This window comes from Camelus ferus, chromosome 6 (assembly GCF_009834535.1).
Source record: "Camelus ferus isolate YT-003-E chromosome 6, BCGSAC_Cfer_1.0, whole genome shotgun sequence".
Classification (NCBI taxonomy): Eukaryota; Metazoa; Chordata; class Mammalia; order Artiodactyla; family Camelidae; genus Camelus; species Camelus ferus.
The window spans coordinates 30,195,748-30,213,993 of record NC_045701.1 but is presented as its reverse complement, the minus strand read 5'-3'; the positions used below and the strand labels follow the sequence as shown (position 1 = coordinate 30,213,993).

The following is an 18,246-nucleotide window of genomic DNA, read 5'->3' as shown; positions in this document are numbered from 1 at the left end:
GAGGATATAGCTCCTTGGTAGAATGCATGCTTAGCATGCACGGGGTCTTGAGTTCAATCCCTGGCACCCCCATTAAGTAAATAAATGAATAAACCTAATTACCTGCCCTCTCAAAAAATTAAAAAAAAAAAAACAAACCTAATTTGTGACTTAAAGTTACAATTCATGGAGTTTTAATTTTTGATGTGTATGAAGAAAGTTGCTACATATTTCATTCTCACTTTGTAAAGTAACTTTAAATTCAAAGTGAGAGAATGAATTTTATTCCCCGGATAATTGGTACTGAGATTACATATAAATCATGTAACAACAACAACAAAAAAAAAAACCATCTCTCACTATACTTCAAAATAAATTTCAGATGGATGAAAGATTTAAATTTTCAAAAATCCAGAAGTCATTAGATGGAGTATCACTGAGAATGTATATACTTTGGGGTGAACAAGGATGTTAAGAAGTCTGAAACCACAAACCAAGTTGAATTCAGAGAGAAAAGACTAAGAGGTGTGAGGAAGCCAAACGAAAGAGGTGTCTTGGGCAGGACTCGGGCATGTCCTCGGCTGGTTACAAGGGCTACAGGAGCCTGAACCCGGCCGTCCATGCCCACGCTGTCCTGTTCTCTCCAGCCCGAGGTGGCTCAGAGACCCCAGATTCCCATTTCTGGGAATGTGTGCTGAGCTCCCTGGACTGTCACTATGGGATCACTCTTTTCAAGAGACTCCCTGGAGGAGACTGAGGAGAGTGAAAGCAGGGTTGGGAGGAATGGCTTATGGACATGGTCCCACCACGATGCCCAGGCTCACATCCCCACTTCACAGCACTGCTGTCCTTCTTGGCCCATTGTCTGCTTTCCTACCTTCAGCTATTCTCTCCGCTCTCTGATTTGTGCCCTGACATCTACCTTTCTGTTACTCCACCATTCTCTGACCTTTTGTACTCGCATAGCTACAAACGTGGATCCAGCCTGGACTCAGAGCCTCTCCATCTCCATCTCCATCTGGGTCAGGGTCTCTGGGTCATCAGCACTACAGAATCACTCAGGCTGCCTCAGGGAGGATTTTTCTCACACCAAGAGCACAGTGGAGGAAGAAAAAACTGGAAAATTTCTTCTGCAACACAGCCAGGCTTCCCAGGATGGGGACCGTTTTGTTACAGCTACACTCTGGTGGCTCAAAGACCATTCTAGTACTGGCCACTTTGGCAGTCTCCCTGCTTCTGCTAGTCTCCCCTCAGTGAGTTACAGAGGACAGCCCATCAATGGCGTACAATCTGGCCTCAGCTGGAGAAAGAGGGACTGGACTGATGGAAGCCATAAAACAGTGATTAAGAACAGAGACCGGGAAATCAGGCTGACTTGTGACCAGCTTTGAACCAGGATTCTGACAGACCTAAAGGGAGATTTTAAGCAACGTTCCTTCACAGAGAGATACCAATTACAATCAAAACAAAAACAGTACTAAAACAATACCCTTATCACAAGGGCATCTAGATGGTGAGGCTGATAACGGGGTAAGTGCTCAGCATAGTGCCAGGCACATAGTTGCACGTGTTGCTAGCCATTGTTATTTGTTAGTTTTATTTTAGGGTGACCTCAGAAAGGTACCACCTCAGCTGCTCAACCTCGTTCTTCTCTTTTCCTCTTCCAAGCTCTTGCTCTCGAAGAGGAGGTCAGGATGCCCAGTTTCGGGATCTCTCCAGCCCAGTCCTTAAAACGTGCACTCCCTGAAGCAGAGAGCACACAAGGACTGAGCGAGGCAAGGCGGCCACGGGCAAAGATGGGCTGGAAGCCTGCTCTCTGCTGCCCCTCAGGTGCTCGCCTTTGTGTGGGAAGGAAGCCTCCTTGGAGAACTAATGGTTAACAGTCAGGTTTGGAACAGAAACGAAAAATGATAAACCAGCCCAGGAGACGTCTATGAAAGACGACCCTTTCCACTAAAGAGCAGACTGTGTGCTGATGTCTAGCAAGGGGGCAAAGTTCCTGGGACAACGCTTACTACTGCTCAGGCTCTTGTAAGGAAAGTTAAAAAAAAAAAATCATTGAACGGAATTACCGTGAGACATAATAATAATGTGCTTCATCAATATGTACCTCATTTAATATTTCCATTTCTTTTTCAAGTTATTAATGTTGTAAGTTATCTCCCCAGTTTTCCTTTTTGAGTAGCAAGGACATTGCTCCTACTGACTGAAGGTACCAGTGCAGCCTACTGCGGGGTGAGCAGACGCGGAAGTGCACACAGAGGGCAAGTGAGGTGACGAGTGCCTCTCTGATGAGGAGGTTACCATATTGCAGATAGCTGCACAGGGTGGGAAGCATTTAGGGATATGAAAACCTGATCGTAGCAGAAACCATAAAATCTAACGATCGGGGAAAAAAAAGAACGGGGGAAAAGCACTGAAGGTAGGTGACGCACCTTAGCAGAAGAGGAGGCAGAGGAGATTGCAAAATGGACTGAGCAGTCCCAGGCAATGAGGTGCTGGGAAAAGTACGTACACGAAGAAGCACAGCACACGGGGTTTGTCTGACACTCTGGACCTTGCCTGATGCCTTCTCCAAGGGCAGTGATGGTCACAGGTGAGCATGAGGAGAAAGTCACAAGATGAAGACTTTCCCTCATCATGGCAGGAGCTTAATGAGGGGAGATGGGATCCCTCACGCTTTCCCCAGTGCAAGTTCTTAACTCCAGGAAGGGAACAGACACGTTTCCTCCGGAGGGAGGGAACACCTGAGCCTCCTGTCTGCCTGTCCCCCTCTCTCCCTGCAGCAGTCTTGACCACTGGTCCTCCTCCACCCTTCCCTCCTGCTCTTCATCTTTCTGGCTCTCTTCCTCATTCCTTCCTTGTTTCTGTCTCTCTCCTTCCCTTTCTCCTTTTCTCTCCCTTCTTCCTTCATTTTTCCCTCTCTTATCCACAGTCTTCTAGACTGACTAGAGGCTTCGGAAGGTCACCTTTTCATAAATAGTTTAGGGATATTTAAACAGATTTTGAGTTGTCCATTTTTTTTAAATCTGGCAATCCTCATTATTTTTTTATTGAGTTATAGTCAGTTTGAGTTGGACATTTTTAAATGGTCCAGAGTATTAGAGCTCAGAGCAGCAGGAGGTGGTCGAAATGGGCCCTGCCCAGGACGAGAAGCACACAGGGGATCACAGTAGAACCTAACTCCTGACCTCTTGTGTTCCCTTCAGGAAAATATGTGGACTCGGATCCGTGCACAGCCCCTGCTTCTGCTGTTCCTGCTGCTGAAGCCACTGCAGTTCCAATGGATAAATGACCCTCAATTTCCAGCAGACAAACTTGAAGAATTTGAAGATTATTTAGAATACTTATTTGGTACAGGACCTACCAGACCACCTACCAAAGAAACATTCAAAAACCGTGTCATTGTTGATCAGGAAAGACCATTATATGATCCAGACTATTGTACTGAAGAAATAAAAATGAAAAATGTTCACAAAAAGTTACTTTGCGTTAAAGAACACTTTTTCCTCCAAACAACTTATGAGGACATGCAACAGATCTGTCTCGATATGTTTGTGCCCTGTAAGAATGGAGTGAAGAGATGTCACAGGAGCAAGCAGCTAGTCCAAGGAGTGCATTGTGTCTTACAAAGTGGGTATAGGATGCCAGAATGTGTGTACGAATCTTCTTACATGGCAGGCAATGTCCTTCTCACTTGTGAATGGCAAAATGATATTGATGATCTTTTTCCTGCTAATGTAAATGATATTGAAAAAATACCTAGCATAAACCTTCTTTCCAAAAGGAATCTATCTTACACCCACCGTTCCAGAAGAGTATTCTCCCAAGAGATTAGCAGGAGAGGCTAGGACCCTATCCTGACTGATCCTTACAGGTTCAAAGTGAGAATGGGAATTTTGGTCCCATTCCTTTTAATCACCCGTTTTAGCCTCCCTTTCCCCCCAACACCATGCAAAGGCAAGGTGGCCTAGGTGAACAGATGGTGCTCTGAGGTGTGGTTTCAAGCAACTCACCCAATTTGGTACTTGTGGAATATGTTATGAGGATGAACCCCTGCAGGGAAAGGATGACCAGCACCAAGAGCAAGAGGAAATGGTTGCCTGCCGTGTGCTCCAAAGTTGTATTCCTGTGAGCCCCTAGTTCAGTAGAAATAATAAAGTGCATTGACCCAGCGAAGTGTCTCTGCTATGGTTATGTGGGGTTTCTGGGTTTGGGCTTAGCCTTCTCTGCGGCACAATTTGCACCAGAAAGAATTTGGAGCCCCCTGAGAAGTTGTGAGATTCATCTTTCTAGTGCTGTATTTGTGGATATTCGCCTTGTTTTATTCTGTCCGTACAACACAATGCTCGTGGGAACATGAGGGTGTAGATTCTAATAGAAGGCATCTCAGGATAGATACCTAAATATTCAGAATAGTAAACTCCCCAAAGTACTTTCCAATTCTCCAACGCTACATTGCTGGAGGCCCAAATCTGTGCTTTAGCTTGGACATCACTCTTCTCAAATCTGCAAACAATTCCTCACTTTCCGGCATAGTCACCTGTATTCACAATTCCTTTTCCTCACTTTCCTGCCAATGTGGCTTTATCTGAGGATATTCCACTTCCAAAAAAGGCTGGAGAATCAGTATGATCAAAGAAATCAGTGTGTCCACTTTAGGTAATAATCTGTCTCTCTTTGTAAAATTCCTCAATATCTTTTTCCCATTATTCCCTATCACTTACTGAAAATGGGCTAAGGAGGAGTGATGGGGATGGGGGGCAGAGCGCCTATCACTCTGGCACATTTCATCACCATCCTATCTGTGCATCTCCTCCCAATTCAGTCTCCTTGTCTTCAGACTCAGCGCTAAGGTCCAACTGAGCAATTGGTTGATGTCCTTAAGGGCTTAGGGCCAACGGCTGCCAGACCCCATGTCAGTGACTCGGGAAAGGACACTAGAAAATCAAGCCTGGAGACATCACTCTTCACATGGTGACTCATGGCTTTTCATTGTCATGGCTGAGTGAATGAGGACCCCATCAAACTTCTGAGAATCTCCATGACCCTCTCTAAGCAGCCAACCTTCTGGACATCAGCTGAAGAAGATCTGCACTTAGGCTAGACTGCCTCTGTGCTGTGGACCATCTGGTCCGGGCCATGTTTATCTCATCTACCTTGGGGTTACACAACACAGAATAAATAGATTTGTGAGACTATGGTATACTACAATAACATAAGAATGTTTTGTTAAGGCATAATTTGACATTTTACTTTTATTGCTGCAGAATTTTGGAAAAGAAAGAAATGATTTCTGTAAGACAAAAAAGTTTTCTGTAACATGAGACTTTGGGGTCTTTAAGGCTGAAAGGTATGTTCAAGGCTTTTGTGTTCAATTTTAAATTTTTTAGCTATCTGATAAGTGAGAGCAAAAAAATCACTATGTTCAGTATTCAGATAATTTATAACAGAAAGAGGAACTGTGATGATGCCAATCATCACCCACACACAAAAAATGAACTTTCTGGTTTACTAGGACAAATTCAGAAAATTTGATTTTTCCAATTAAAGAACAAAGGTGGAAGACACGTAAAATAATAGGTAAGTTTTGCTGCTGCCACCTTTGAGAGTTGGGGATTTAATGCATATTGGATGTAGAAAAAAAATTCACTCTTTTCTTGCACCTGAGTTTGAGAAGCAATTTCATATTGGATATATTTTCATATTTCTTTCAAGCTGTAGTTGGTTTTTGAAATTTATTTTTGGTGTCTTTTTCCATGAGAGATTATTATGAATATAGACATGATGGCTGAAGCCAGAGCAGCCATCCTGGACCCTGACATATGAAGTCACAATCTCTGTTTGGTAGAGCAAAAGAATAGAAAAGGCCTGGTATCTTACACCATGGAGCACCATACTGGAGCTGAACTGCAGTTCCCTGCAGACTCCCTGGACTGCAGAAAAAAAATATGAGAGAGAAATAAACATGTATCTAACTGATTTCAGCCACTGCTATTTGAAGTTTTCGTCACTGTCAAACCAATTCTAATTAGTGCATTCAGGAATTGGGAAGGGGACACAAAATCATGCGAGACATAGGTGGTTACTATTAAATGATCCTGTCAATAACCCCGATTGACAAGGGCTGAGGATATTTAGGTTGCCTAAGTCTAGGCCTGGTGTCGTTTTTAAAAATTACCTGTAATAATATCCTTCTAACACAGAAGCACAACAGAGACACTGTGATGGGGAAATTCTTCCTTTAGACTGTCCATTCCCCACACTTGACCTCAAACACTCTGGCACAGAAGAGCAACAAAAGAAAACTCAAACATAAAGATTAGTAGGAACAACTCTTAGGCTGGGAATCACAGTTAGGGTACATTACCAACTTATTTACAAGGGTGGAAGTCCACAGAAATTCTTTACCCTTCATTAGCCTCCGATGATTCTTTTTTTTCTTTTCCCTAATTTTTTTTTTGAGGGGTGGAGGTAATTAGGTTTATCTGTTTATTTATTACTTTTGGTGGAGGTACTGGGGATTGAACCTAGGATCTTGTGTATGCTAGGCATGCACTCTACCACTGAGCTATATCCTCCCCTATCAGATGATTCTTCTAAATTTTGAGACTACTGCAGGTGGAAGTGAGGCTTTTTGGTCAACCTTTCATCTCTCTAAGCCCCAAGCCATGACCCAAACTGAGATTCCCCGTGCTCTGCATCTTCCACATCCATCTCATAACTGATAACCACAGGTTACAAGAAAGTTTTGTGAGATACCTAAAATGTAGTCAGGTATCAACTGACTTTATGAACTGAAGAATAAAATTTCAAGTGACATTTAAAAGCCTAAGGAAGAACTATGGGTTTTAATTTTTTTATATTAACCAACTTAATTCTCACGGTTAAAACCAAAAGAAACTTTGTAATAGGTGTTCTGGAAAAACTGCTTTGAGTGCATCCAAAACCCCACATCAAACCTTACGCCTTCTGTTCCACAATAACCTGATGCTATTGGCACACCCCCGGGGGCTGCTCAGAGATCAGTGTACAGAAAAACCCTAATGATCCTGAGCCTGGAGACTGCCCTGGGAACTTCTGTGTCTAGCTGAGGGCCAAGAAAGTCGGATCGTGACTCTGGACCTTACCGGAGACCTTGAGAAACCCCTGGGGCACAGCAGGGCATGATCAAAGGAGAGCATTGACAGGTTAGAAACACAAATGCAGGAGACACAGAACATTCTGATAATGTATTCCACACGCTATTGACCTTATTTCGACTCATTACTCAAGATATACAGAGGTCAACTGTTATTCCTAAGTGGGAACAGGTACTGATAACAATCATGAAGCAATATATCCAGGCTTCAATAGCCTGTAAGTATAAAATAAGGTTACATTTCCATTAAAAAACAAATTTTAAAGATTTCAGCAGCCCGTGTCTCCAAACAGGAATATAATCTTCCTTTAAGATCCTTGGGTATATTCTGAGGCCCTGGTGGTGCTAACTTTGTGCACTCTCACACTTCAGGTCCTTCCCACTGCTCTCTCTGGAGGGGTCGTGTCCACTGACTGTCCTGTCCGAGGATGTCACAGGCCTGTCTTCACACTGGTGATGCTGCTTCCAACATTGCCCAGCTTCAGGGGAAAGAGCACTGCTTCCTCTTTCTTTTCGGTCTCTCCTTCCCTTATTTGTGATTAGATAGAAATGTCTTTAAATGTTAAAAAAAAAAAAAAAAAGACATTAAAAAATACAAACAATAATAAGATATGTAGATGTTAACATCCTTGCATAAGCAAATAATTGTCTGATTTGTAGTTGTCACTAAGATGTACATTTATGTTTTGTGTACTTTTCTCTAACTATATTATACTTCAATTTTAATATATTTAATTTTTTTCTGTATCAAAGCAGAATTACATTTAAAACCCAATATACATTGGCAAATTTTCTCCCCAAAAGCTATAGCAATACATACTCTCACGAAGAGTTTCTCAAATCTTTCTAATGTTTATTATCAAATATATCCCATTCTAGTTGATAAAAAATTGTTTGTCTGGTTATTAATGAGGTTAAACATCTCAAATGCTTACTGGTAATTTATTCTTTTCTTCTTATATATATGTATTTTTATTGAAGTATAGTCCGGTTTACAATGTTGTGTCAATTTCGGGTGAATAGTTTTTCTTTTGTTTTATGATTTCCTATTCATATACTTTGCATATATTTCCACTGGGTTATTTATGTTTATCTATTGATTTTAGGAGTACTTTACATACGATGGGCATTAATCCTTCTAGCAGATGCTGCAATTAATTTTTCTATTTGGATATTTCTTTTACAAATTCATTTATGACATCTTTTGTCATCCAGAGGTGTTAAAATTTATACATTGAATTATGACTGATAGTTTGCATCTCCATTAAGATTATAAATACATTTTCCTATATTTTCTGCATTGCTTTTATGTTATGATTTTTAAACATCTTACATTTAAAATGTTTAATTCATATGAAATCTTTTTTAGCGTACAATGCAAGGTAGAAATCCAACTCTACTAATTTTCCCATATGTGTTTACTACTTTGAAATTCCACTATTTCAGCTCCTGGCATGGTAGAGTAGGTGGTTTTACAGCAGCCTTTTGCTATAATAATTGGAAGAGCTGGAAAAAAAAAAGAGTTTTTAGATCTCCTTGAGAGCACCAGAGAGTATAAAGTTAGTGATGAATTGTGGAGCTAAGTTTTAGAAAAGGAGAGAGCTAAACCTGGCATTTGGGGTCACGAGACTTCCCCCTTCAAGGCAATGCCAGTTTCAAAAGTGGCCTACGAGAAGCCAAGAATAGACTTAATCAGAATCACAGGCGTGAGGAAACCAAACTTAAAATTCAAGACTCTGGAATGAGGAGACATCTGGTAACATCCAAGTCTTTAATCAGAATGCTGAGATATCCTAGGAGTAAGAATGAACCAGATATAGACCTACCCTCACAGAGACTAAAGCCAAGCCTTGAAGCCTTAAAAGCCTGATGAATAAGTTCAAAACTAAGATTGCTAATGGTCCAAGCCCTACTTCTTACAAGAAGCCAAAGGAAAACCTCATGGAAGGAAATAACATCTTCCAGACCTCAAAGCATCTTCGCAATTTTTTATATGCCGTGGTCAACATACCATGAAAACAACCCGTATACAAGAGGACAAGTCACGATCGTGAAAGCCAAGAACAAAGAGGCTGGGAAAACAGATGACACCCACATAACCTAAGAAGCAGAGTTATTGGCCAAGTGTTTTAAAATAACCAATATGTCCAAATACATAAAAACATTCCACACACAAATACAGTGTGAAGTCCAGTTCCAGCACCACAATACGACCTCCGAGATGTCCACTCCTGCTGTGCGTGCCCCGCACTGCTGGCCCCCGTGAGGGTGGCGGGAGCAGATGGAGAGTCACTTTGTGATGTCATGGTTTAGGGAACTGTTGACTTTAAGACAGGGAGATTATCCTTGCTGGGCCTGATTTGATTAGGTGACTGGGATCTTCTAAAAGAGGAAGGTTTAAAGCTTGCAGGGATTTGATGTGAGGGGATTCTCCACTGCTGGCTTTAAGATGGAGTGGGAACATGGCAGGGAAAGCAGGTAGCCTCAGGTTGCTGGATTTTCTTTATTTTAAGATGAAATATGCTTGTCCAAGGCTACACAATTAGTTCTATTTGTTTGCAAAGTTCATTCTTTTCACAGTCTGAATTGCTTCCGTATCTCTTTGAAGATTGTACTTACAAAACATGAAGTAAAAGGAAAATCACAAAGCAGAAGCTAGAGGATAAAGCCTTAATAATTAATAATTCAAGGCTAAGACCTCGAATTAGTGTATTCTGAGTTATTTGAGAACTATGCTTTTATAAAACAAAACCAGGATGCTGTGAAAAAGTAACAACAGAAAAAGAATAAACACTTGGAAAATAAACATATTAGTGTCAGGAGAAACAAAAGAAACAGCATTAGGGTCAGAAGAGAAAGTCAAAGAAATTTCTGAGAAATTCATTCCAAAATATGAGGAAAGTGTAGAAGAGAGAAGGAAATCCAAGAGATCCAATATCTAATTAACAGAGTTTCAGAAAGAAAAAAGGAAAGTTGAAACCTGAATGAAGTAAATTTCCCAGACCTAAAGATATGAGTTTCTAAATTAAATCCTACCATTACCACCAGCCCTCCTCCCCCAGGGCAGGACCCAATGACTACACTTAACTGTATCAATGCGAACATTGAGAACTCAGTCATAAAGAGATCCTAAAAGTTCGCTAGGGAAATTAAAAAAAAAAACAAAAAAAAACCATGATTTACAAAGACTCAAAATGGCATCACGCTTCTCCACAGTAGTGCTAGGTGATGGGAAACTATGAAGCCATGTGTTTTCCCAACTCTGAGGAGAAATTATTGTCAATCCAGAATTCCAAACCCAGGCAAATTATATCCACTCTGAGAATAGAATAAATACATTTTCCAGTGTGCAAGAGCTCACAAAATATACCTCCCAAGCACACCTTCTTGTGAATTTACTTAGCAATAGTCTCCAACAAAGATAAAAAGAAGAGAGTAGACCAAGAAAGAACAGACATGGGATCCAGACAACAGCGATCACAGGATTATAGCTGAAGAACAGACCTACTGGGGCAGAGGCGCTAGGAGAGAAATCTCTAGGGAAAGGCAAGGACTTGATAGGAAACTCAATTTGATTGAGAGGATGGATGAATGTGAATTAAGCATAACGAGATAAAAAAAGACAACAGTAAATTTGAGGGGATACAAAATGTTTTTAAACATTATGGTGTTTCTGGATCTTCAGAAAACATTATTTGCACATTCAAAATAATAGAATTACTTTGTATTGACTTTTAGTGTTAGAGTAATTAAATGAACCTGTCTTAATTTTAATTATAGAATGATATATTAATGTTAACAATCATGACAATGTAAAACAAAGCGCAGGTGACTGAAGCTGGGAGATAGAAAGAGAATGAAGGGAAAGATAAGGATGCTAGTATCCTCATCTTGCAGAATAGAGACTTAAAATGTACAGCGTGTAGATATTAATGTTACCAGGAAAAGGGAAATAAAAATTACCTCGGTTCTTAGTCACCTGAAAAAAAATTTTTGACGAGAGACAAAAAGCGTGATATAAGCAAGATTTTTATTAGTGAAGGAAAAAAAAGTAAAAGATAGTACACGCCCAAGAATTGGGACCGGGCCAATCCAAGAGGAAAATGGCGTCATTCCTTTGTTTTTCTTGTTTTTATATCCTGGTTTCATGATTGATTGATTGATTGACAACTCAGGTTCCCTGCGCTCTGGTTGACTGACAGCTCAGGTTCCTTGTGTTCTGGGTTGTTCCTTTCCTCTTCCTCTCCCCCTCCCCAGTGCTCATTTCTATCTAAACTACCTAACACTAAGACTAACAGATACTAAGAGGGTTAGTATGTAATTAGGTTAGATAAGCAACAGAAAAACTAACATACAGCTATATTAGGAAGAAGAGGAAAGGGGAGAGAGGTGACACTGAGCTAAGCCTTGATAAAATGAAGCCAATAGACACTTGGTAGATTAGTAAGTAGAGGAAGAAATCTTTTATAGAGATAGTAAAGCAAGAGCTAGAAATGGTGCCTCTTGGCCCCACCTGGACTTGAATGGACAGTTAGAAAGTGATGTGGAGAGAGACTGTAGATTTAACTGTGGGTATGTATTGTTTTGATAAATGCAAAATGTGACCTGAGTTTCTATTCAGGATGATTTTTCTAAAAACCATAGAAACATATGGTAGTGATGATTGGACAGCATTGTGAATGTAATGAATCCCACTGAATTGTGTACTTAAAAATGATGAAAATGGCAAGTTTTGTATTTACATACATTTTACTACAGCAAAAAGTGTGACCTGAGGTCAGATTTGTCTTTCGCTGAGTCCACTTCCTATGATATCTCTGCTTAGGGAAATAATTAGTCCTAGAATTCCAGAAGATGGATTTAAGTGACCACAACAGTGAAGATTAAAGAACATAACGCCATTTGCAGCAGCATGGATGTTACTGGAGAATGTCATTCTAAGTGAAGTAAGCCAGAAAGAGAAAGAAAAATACCATATGAGATTGCTCATATGTGGAATCTAAAAAAAAAAGAACAAAAAACAAAAATACAAAACAGAAACAGACTCATAGACATAGAATACAAACTTGTGGTTGCCAGGGGGACGGGGGGTGGGACGAGACTGGGATTTCAAAATGTAGAATAGATAAACAACATTGTACTGTGTAGCACAGGGAAATATATACAGGATCTTGTGGTGGCTCACAGCGAAAGAGAATGTGACAATGAATGTATGTATGTTCATGTATGACTGAAAAATTGTGCTCTACACTGGAATTTGTCACAACATTGCAAAATGACTATCTCAATAAAAATATGTTTATATAGAAACTAAAAAAAGAAAAAAAACTGTCGAACCATGGAATTACACAGGTCATTATGAGGATATTTGATTATTTCTAGATGTGACTCTGCTTGTGCAGATTTTATTCTCCCTCAGTAGGGCCTGCCAAGAGAAGAAGTTCCTATCTTACAACTGATTGACACCTTTTTTTTTTTTTTTTTTTTTTTGGTAAATCTAGTCTTGGGACTTTAAATCTTTTTCTATTTTAGGGTTAACATTAAAAGAGTTACTTAAAAAGTGGTTGCGATGACTAAGCCGAGCAAAACAAATAGATGACGAGAGGAGCCAGCGAGAAGATGCCTGGGTGTGGGAACAGTTTGTCGGGCTGGTAGAGATAATCTCAGGAGTGGTAAACACTGATGATAGCATTGCCCACAGAAGAGCACATGGCAAGGCTGAAGTGGGGTGAATGATGGGACACCCATGCTTGCACCACTGGGCACTGTGATGTAATTTTCCTCCAGGGGAAATTCCTGAACCACGTTTTCTCTATTTTCTTAAATGAACCCAGATTTATCACACTGTATGCATGACTGATGATACTATGCAGCCACCATGAATAACCCACTCAGAGTTTTTAATCTGTGTTTACAGAGTAACAAAGAGTGTAGGTACAAAAAGAGGGTTTGTGAGGGTTTGTGTCAGGAAGTAGAGAGAATCTTTAGGAAGAGGAGACAGAGTCCCTAAGAATTGGTGTACACGTGGCCCATTCAGTAAAAAGTATGCAAAGCTAAATAATAATGAGATGTCTTCTTTTGCCTATCAAACTGTCAGAGATTAAAATAAAAGATGATACCGAATTATGCAAAGGATATAGTGACATGGGTCCATTCTACCTACTGGTGATGGGAGCATAACTACAACTTCACTTCAGTAAATAATAGGTACCTAAAGCTTTAAGGTTTGTACTCTTTGACCTAATAATTCCACTTGGAAGAATTTAAGAAAAAGAATCTGTGCAGACTATTTATTGTTAGAAGTCACCTTAACATCCAAATGTAGGGGAAGAGTTAAATGAATCACAGTGCATTAATCAAATAGAATAATATATAACTAGTAAAACTTTTAAAACACAGAAAATGCTAATAATTTTCAAAAGATAATAACACTTCTTCCCTTTCATTGGCTTACTTCCCCTTCCCTTCCGCTTTGCTTCTTTCCTATTCCCTTCCGTTCTTTTCTCTTTCTTCCCTTCCTAAACAATTTGGTTCTGAAGCCATTAAATGGGGGAAAGCGAGGTAGGTCTCCAAAAGGAAGACCAGCCTGGCATGGGGACTCGGAAGCCAGAGCCTGAGAGAGGTGAAAAGAACCTCCTTGTCGGGCGTGAAGGGGAGCGGGGGTGAGGCATGAGGTGGGAAATCCGGCATGGAGAGTCCGAGCCTGAGCAGGCAGAGGAGGTGTCCACTCAGAGGGGAACCAGTGTGGGGTACGAAAACCCAAATGGGGAGCATCCATGGAGGGGGCCGCCTGGCACAGACTGTCAGAGTCAGAGTAGGCAAAGGGCATCCACACGGAAGGGGGACAGTGGCAACAACCAAAGATTAGTTACGTACAAGGAAACTGATCAAATAAGTAAATATTCTAAAGAAAATATGGTAGAAGGAGGTTATAAATATGGAAACGGAGATATAAATATGGAAAGGGAGAAAACTAATATGACTGTGGGGTTGGTTGGAATTGGAGGGACTGGTGTGAAATCGTGGTTTTCAATGAAAATACGTAAATAAAATACATGCAAATGTGTGTGTGTGCGTGTGTGTGTGATTGCATCCTTTTGCATCTTTGTATTCTCAAGCTCTATCCACTAACGGAGCCTTGGAACTCTTTCATCCCAACAACAATGAACACACATCTAGCACCTGGACTTGATTTCAAACTATTGTTCTCCACTAAAACAATCAGTTCTCTTTAGAGAAATGACTGGTTCTGGGGTAAAAAAAAAATTTAAGATGAGCTTAGACCTCTTGCTGTTTCTCAAGGCAAAGAAGTGCCTAAAGAATGCTGGGCACATGTCAAAAGTATACAGAAGCCAGATTAGAAGGGCTTCCACTAGTTCTGGGACAGGTTATATAATTTCATTGCCATATATATAAACCCCCCATTCTACCGTATTTTCTTTAATATATTTCTTCTCTTCCAGGTAAGAGTACCTCTGTGAATTCTTGGCAGGTAATACAGCAGCTAGGAGATGGCTGCACCTTCCTAGTAAAGAGTATCTTTCTCCACTGAGCCTTTGGATATCCTTTCCTTCACCTTGGAATTACATTCCTCTAACCCCCTTCTCCTAATGCAGTTGCTTGCTGTATGGTGATCCTTAGCCAGCCCAGCCTTCCAGGGCAGTGCCAAATGTAATCATACCAGTTTCTCTCTTCCTATCCTATCTTCTGTGGCTCTCACTCGTGGGTGTGCTACAATGGCAGATACAATGCCTAATTTTAGGAGTTTTTTAATGACTGTGCAACGAGTAACTAGCACACTGCCAAACTCATGTAGAAGCACTCATAGAATAAGTGCTGTTCTGCTTTTTGCTTTTCTTGTTTTCACCTCATAAAGGTGCTGAAAACCCCACTCACTCTTTGAAGTTAAAAATTTTATATCCTGTGTATAAGGATACACAATAAGTCTAACGGGTATAATTCCAAACACTCGCCTCGTGCTAACACTGGAGAGCTGACATTTTCCAGCAGTGGGGTATCGCAATGCCTCCTGAGATCCTGTGTAATTAGGTAAAGGACCATCATGCCTCGAAGTGTGCACTCACGTTTTCCTTGTTGTTCCTTCCGCTTAGCCATCTTCCTCTTTTCTCTTATTTTTCCCTTTAAATCCAGCTTTTACCTGGCTTCTGAATCATAATTTTCATAAAGACTCAGCCTAGCTGCTCCTGGAGGTGGCATCTCTGTGACTGGAATCACTTTCTGGAAACTAACTGGAGCCCACTCTGCAAAAGTAAAGAGGTGAGGGCAGGCTTATGCTTGGATACAGGATACAGAGGCCGGAGCATCAACAGATAACACGCTAAGTCAAAGTCCTGAGAAAGTAGCAAAAACTCTGCCTCTTGGAGTCCCTTTTCATGCCACCAGGAGTGAGTCCCTGCCAGATGATAGACTTTGACACCTTGGGAGGAAGGGGTGAGGGGTCCAGCCCAATCTACTCTGCCAGCAAGAGTGAGCACTAGAGATCTGAGGAGGAGAGTTCATGTCAAGAGCCAACAAGGACGTGATACAGAGACATTACCCTGGATTTGCCCACAAGCAGAGCTGCCTTTAAGGTGTGTGTAGCCCTGGTCAATTTTTGTGTGTGGTGGGGGGGATGGAGAATGAGGCACCTATCTATATAAACAATTTGATTTTTAAATATGTTATAAAATTCATAGGCCCAAATGAAGAGGAACGACTTACTGATGAAGATTTAGAACTGTGAGTAGAGAAAAGATACTCACACATTTGCTTATTAATCAGTGCACATGCAGACTTTTTGTAGTGACTGGGCACCATGTCTTCCTGTTAGATCTCAGAGCGATTTCTTTGTGTTCTTTATTGTCAAATATATCATTCCGGGATAATTTCATTACATCTCACCATGAGAAAAAGGTAGCAGAATGCCATGGCCCTTCAAAACCTATCTGGGTTGGCACAATATAGATCTGTTTTCTGCAGGTTCCTGGTGCCATTCACCGTTGCCAGCTGCATTATGACTCATGGCACCAAATCATCCACTGTGCTGCTTGTGAACACCCGCTTCTAATGACTCTGTCGAAGGTGACTTTGTTCCTTCACATTGTTGATAATGACCACAGACTCAAGACTTACCCAGTGTCTTAGTCCAGTTCAGATTGTTGTAACAAAATACCACAGATTGGGTATCGTGTAAACAATGGAAATTTATTTCTCCCAGTTCTGGAGGCTGGAAGTCCGAAATCAGGGCACCAGCATGGTCAGGTAGGGCCCTCGGAAGGCAGGAGTGCCTCGGAGCTCTGGGGGATCGCTTTTGTAGAAGCATTAATCCCATTCATAAGGGCTCCATGACCTAATTCCCTCCCAAGGGCCCCATTCTCTCTCACCACCACATTGGGCATTAGGATTCCAACGTGTGATTTTGGACGGGACACAGATTCAGACCATAGCACCCAGAGTAAGCAGGAAAAGGAGAAGGATAATTCATTTTCTGGCCATGTGAAATTTTCCTTTTGGAATTTTATAGTGTGAACATAAAACAACACACCTTCCAACCATATCTTCTCCTGAACTCTTGCAGGGAGGGGGGGCAGTTACTGACTTAAGAATTTCTAAAATTTTCTTTTTTTCTTTGCTTTTGTTTTTACTTAAGTATAATTGACTTGCAATATTATATTCGTTTCAGGTGTACAATTCTCTTCAATTCTTTAGATCATAATCACTTGTGTTTGCTAGAATGCCACCTTTCTTTACTGACCACACCGCATTCCTGCCTTCCACATATTGCCACATCCAAGAGGATAAGCAAGGGACCCACGGGCAGAGAGAAAGAGCAGTCCCATTCACACAAGGATTGACTATCCATCTTGCACAGATTAAGTGAGCACGACATCACCTGTCAATCAGAGGCAAGAGAGGGTACTGATGTGAAGTGCCCCACCGGCAAGGCAGAGCAGTGGTCTCAAAAGTCCTTCCAGGAGACAGGAGCAGCCCACCATCCCGCCGCATGGTGTGGAGGCTGCAAAGGGGTGGAGTAACCACCCTGGCCAGGAAGTGTTTGAGTCACCCAAAATCAACTTGTCAACACCATCCTGGTGACCCACTGCTGTGTGATCCTACAAAAGAAATACCACACCAGCCAGGGAGAACCATCCACTTACCAGGCTGCCCTCCTGGACCCAAAGCCTGGCTTTAGGGCCCAAAGATGACCCCATAGGAGAGTGTGGGAAATTTTGGGGGGCAGCAGTTTGGCCTCACATATGGGGTAGAGGAGCAATGCCCTGAAGGGGAGAAATGGGACTCAGACCCACAAAAGTCCCAGTCCAGGGTACCAGACTCAGATGGCACTTCTGGCCCCAGTCAGTGCCAGACACCAGAGGGGAACTTCCTAAGTGAAAGGCACTCCAAAGTGTAGGGGACCCCTGAGGGGCTAGACCCCAGGTCAGGGGCCCTGTTTGCTCAGGTCTAGGGACTGCACTGGCCCCAGGTATATAAATTTCATGGCCACCCAAGGGGTGAAGTTTGAGGAGTCCTACAAGACCCCAGATATTCACATACTAGCCAACGTGACCAAAACTGAAACCAAGCTAAGGGTATAGCACTATGTATCACAGCACTGATTGCAGAAGAACGTTGTCCAAATGCTTACATGCTTCCTATGCGCAGTGGGCCCAGCAACCTTACCACCAAATGCAGCTGCCATTCACTGAGCCCTACTGTGGGCCGGTTACTCTCATATCGTTCTCCTAACAACCCTGTAAGTGGGACTATCATTATCTCATTTAGAACCTGAAGTTCTGAGAACAATGAGCTATTATCCATGGTCACAACTGCTTTTAAGTGGCAGAGCTTCAATTTTACCTCATGTCTGTCTGATTCCCAAGAACTGGTTCTTTTTTCCAATAGCATGCTACATGAAATTAGCTGACAATCTGAGGGTCAATTAATTTATAATCTTGCCTAGGTGTTAATCTTTAGGTTAGGCTCCATCGTAACTGTATTAGATGGGCAAAGTCCGGTGAAGGGCTTAGAAAAATCTACAACTTTTCTTAACTAGAAACACTAGTTCTAGGAAATGTTGCTAAATGATTAAAGAGAGAGGGGAGAAATTTCATGGAAAAATAAATTTA

General features: G+C 41.5%; 1 protein-coding gene and 1 long non-coding RNA gene across 2 annotated transcripts; one reads left to right on the top strand and one right to left on the bottom strand.

Moving 5' to 3' along the window:
* Nucleotides 1-1,741: 1,741 nt before the first annotated feature.
* RNASE9 (ribonuclease A family member 9 (inactive)) lies at nt 1,742-4,337 on the top strand. The gene is made up of 2 exons (XM_032482915.1): nt 1,742-1,809; nt 3,189-4,337. The coding sequence occupies exon 2, from the start codon at nt 3,195-3,197 to the stop codon at nt 3,828-3,830; it is 636 nt and encodes a 211-aa protein (XP_032338806.1). The 5' UTR covers nt 1,742-1,809; nt 3,189-3,194; the 3' UTR covers nt 3,831-4,337.
* Nucleotides 4,338-8,672: 4,335 nt separating this feature from the next.
* LOC116664477 lies at nt 8,673-12,830 on the bottom strand. Its single transcript, XR_004320997.1, has 3 exons — nt 12,820-12,830; nt 11,417-11,421; nt 8,673-8,756 (listed from the first exon to the last, which is right to left on the bottom strand). It is a non-coding gene; the product is annotated as an uncharacterized LOC116664477 (long non-coding RNA).
* Between the last annotated feature and the right edge of the window lie 5,416 nt (nt 12,831-18,246).

Excerpts from the sequence above, each read along its gene's own strand:
- RNASE9 (XM_032482915.1), top strand. The coding sequence starts at position 3,195 with ATGTGGACTCGGATCCGTGCACAGCCCCTGCTTCTGCTGTTCCTGCTG.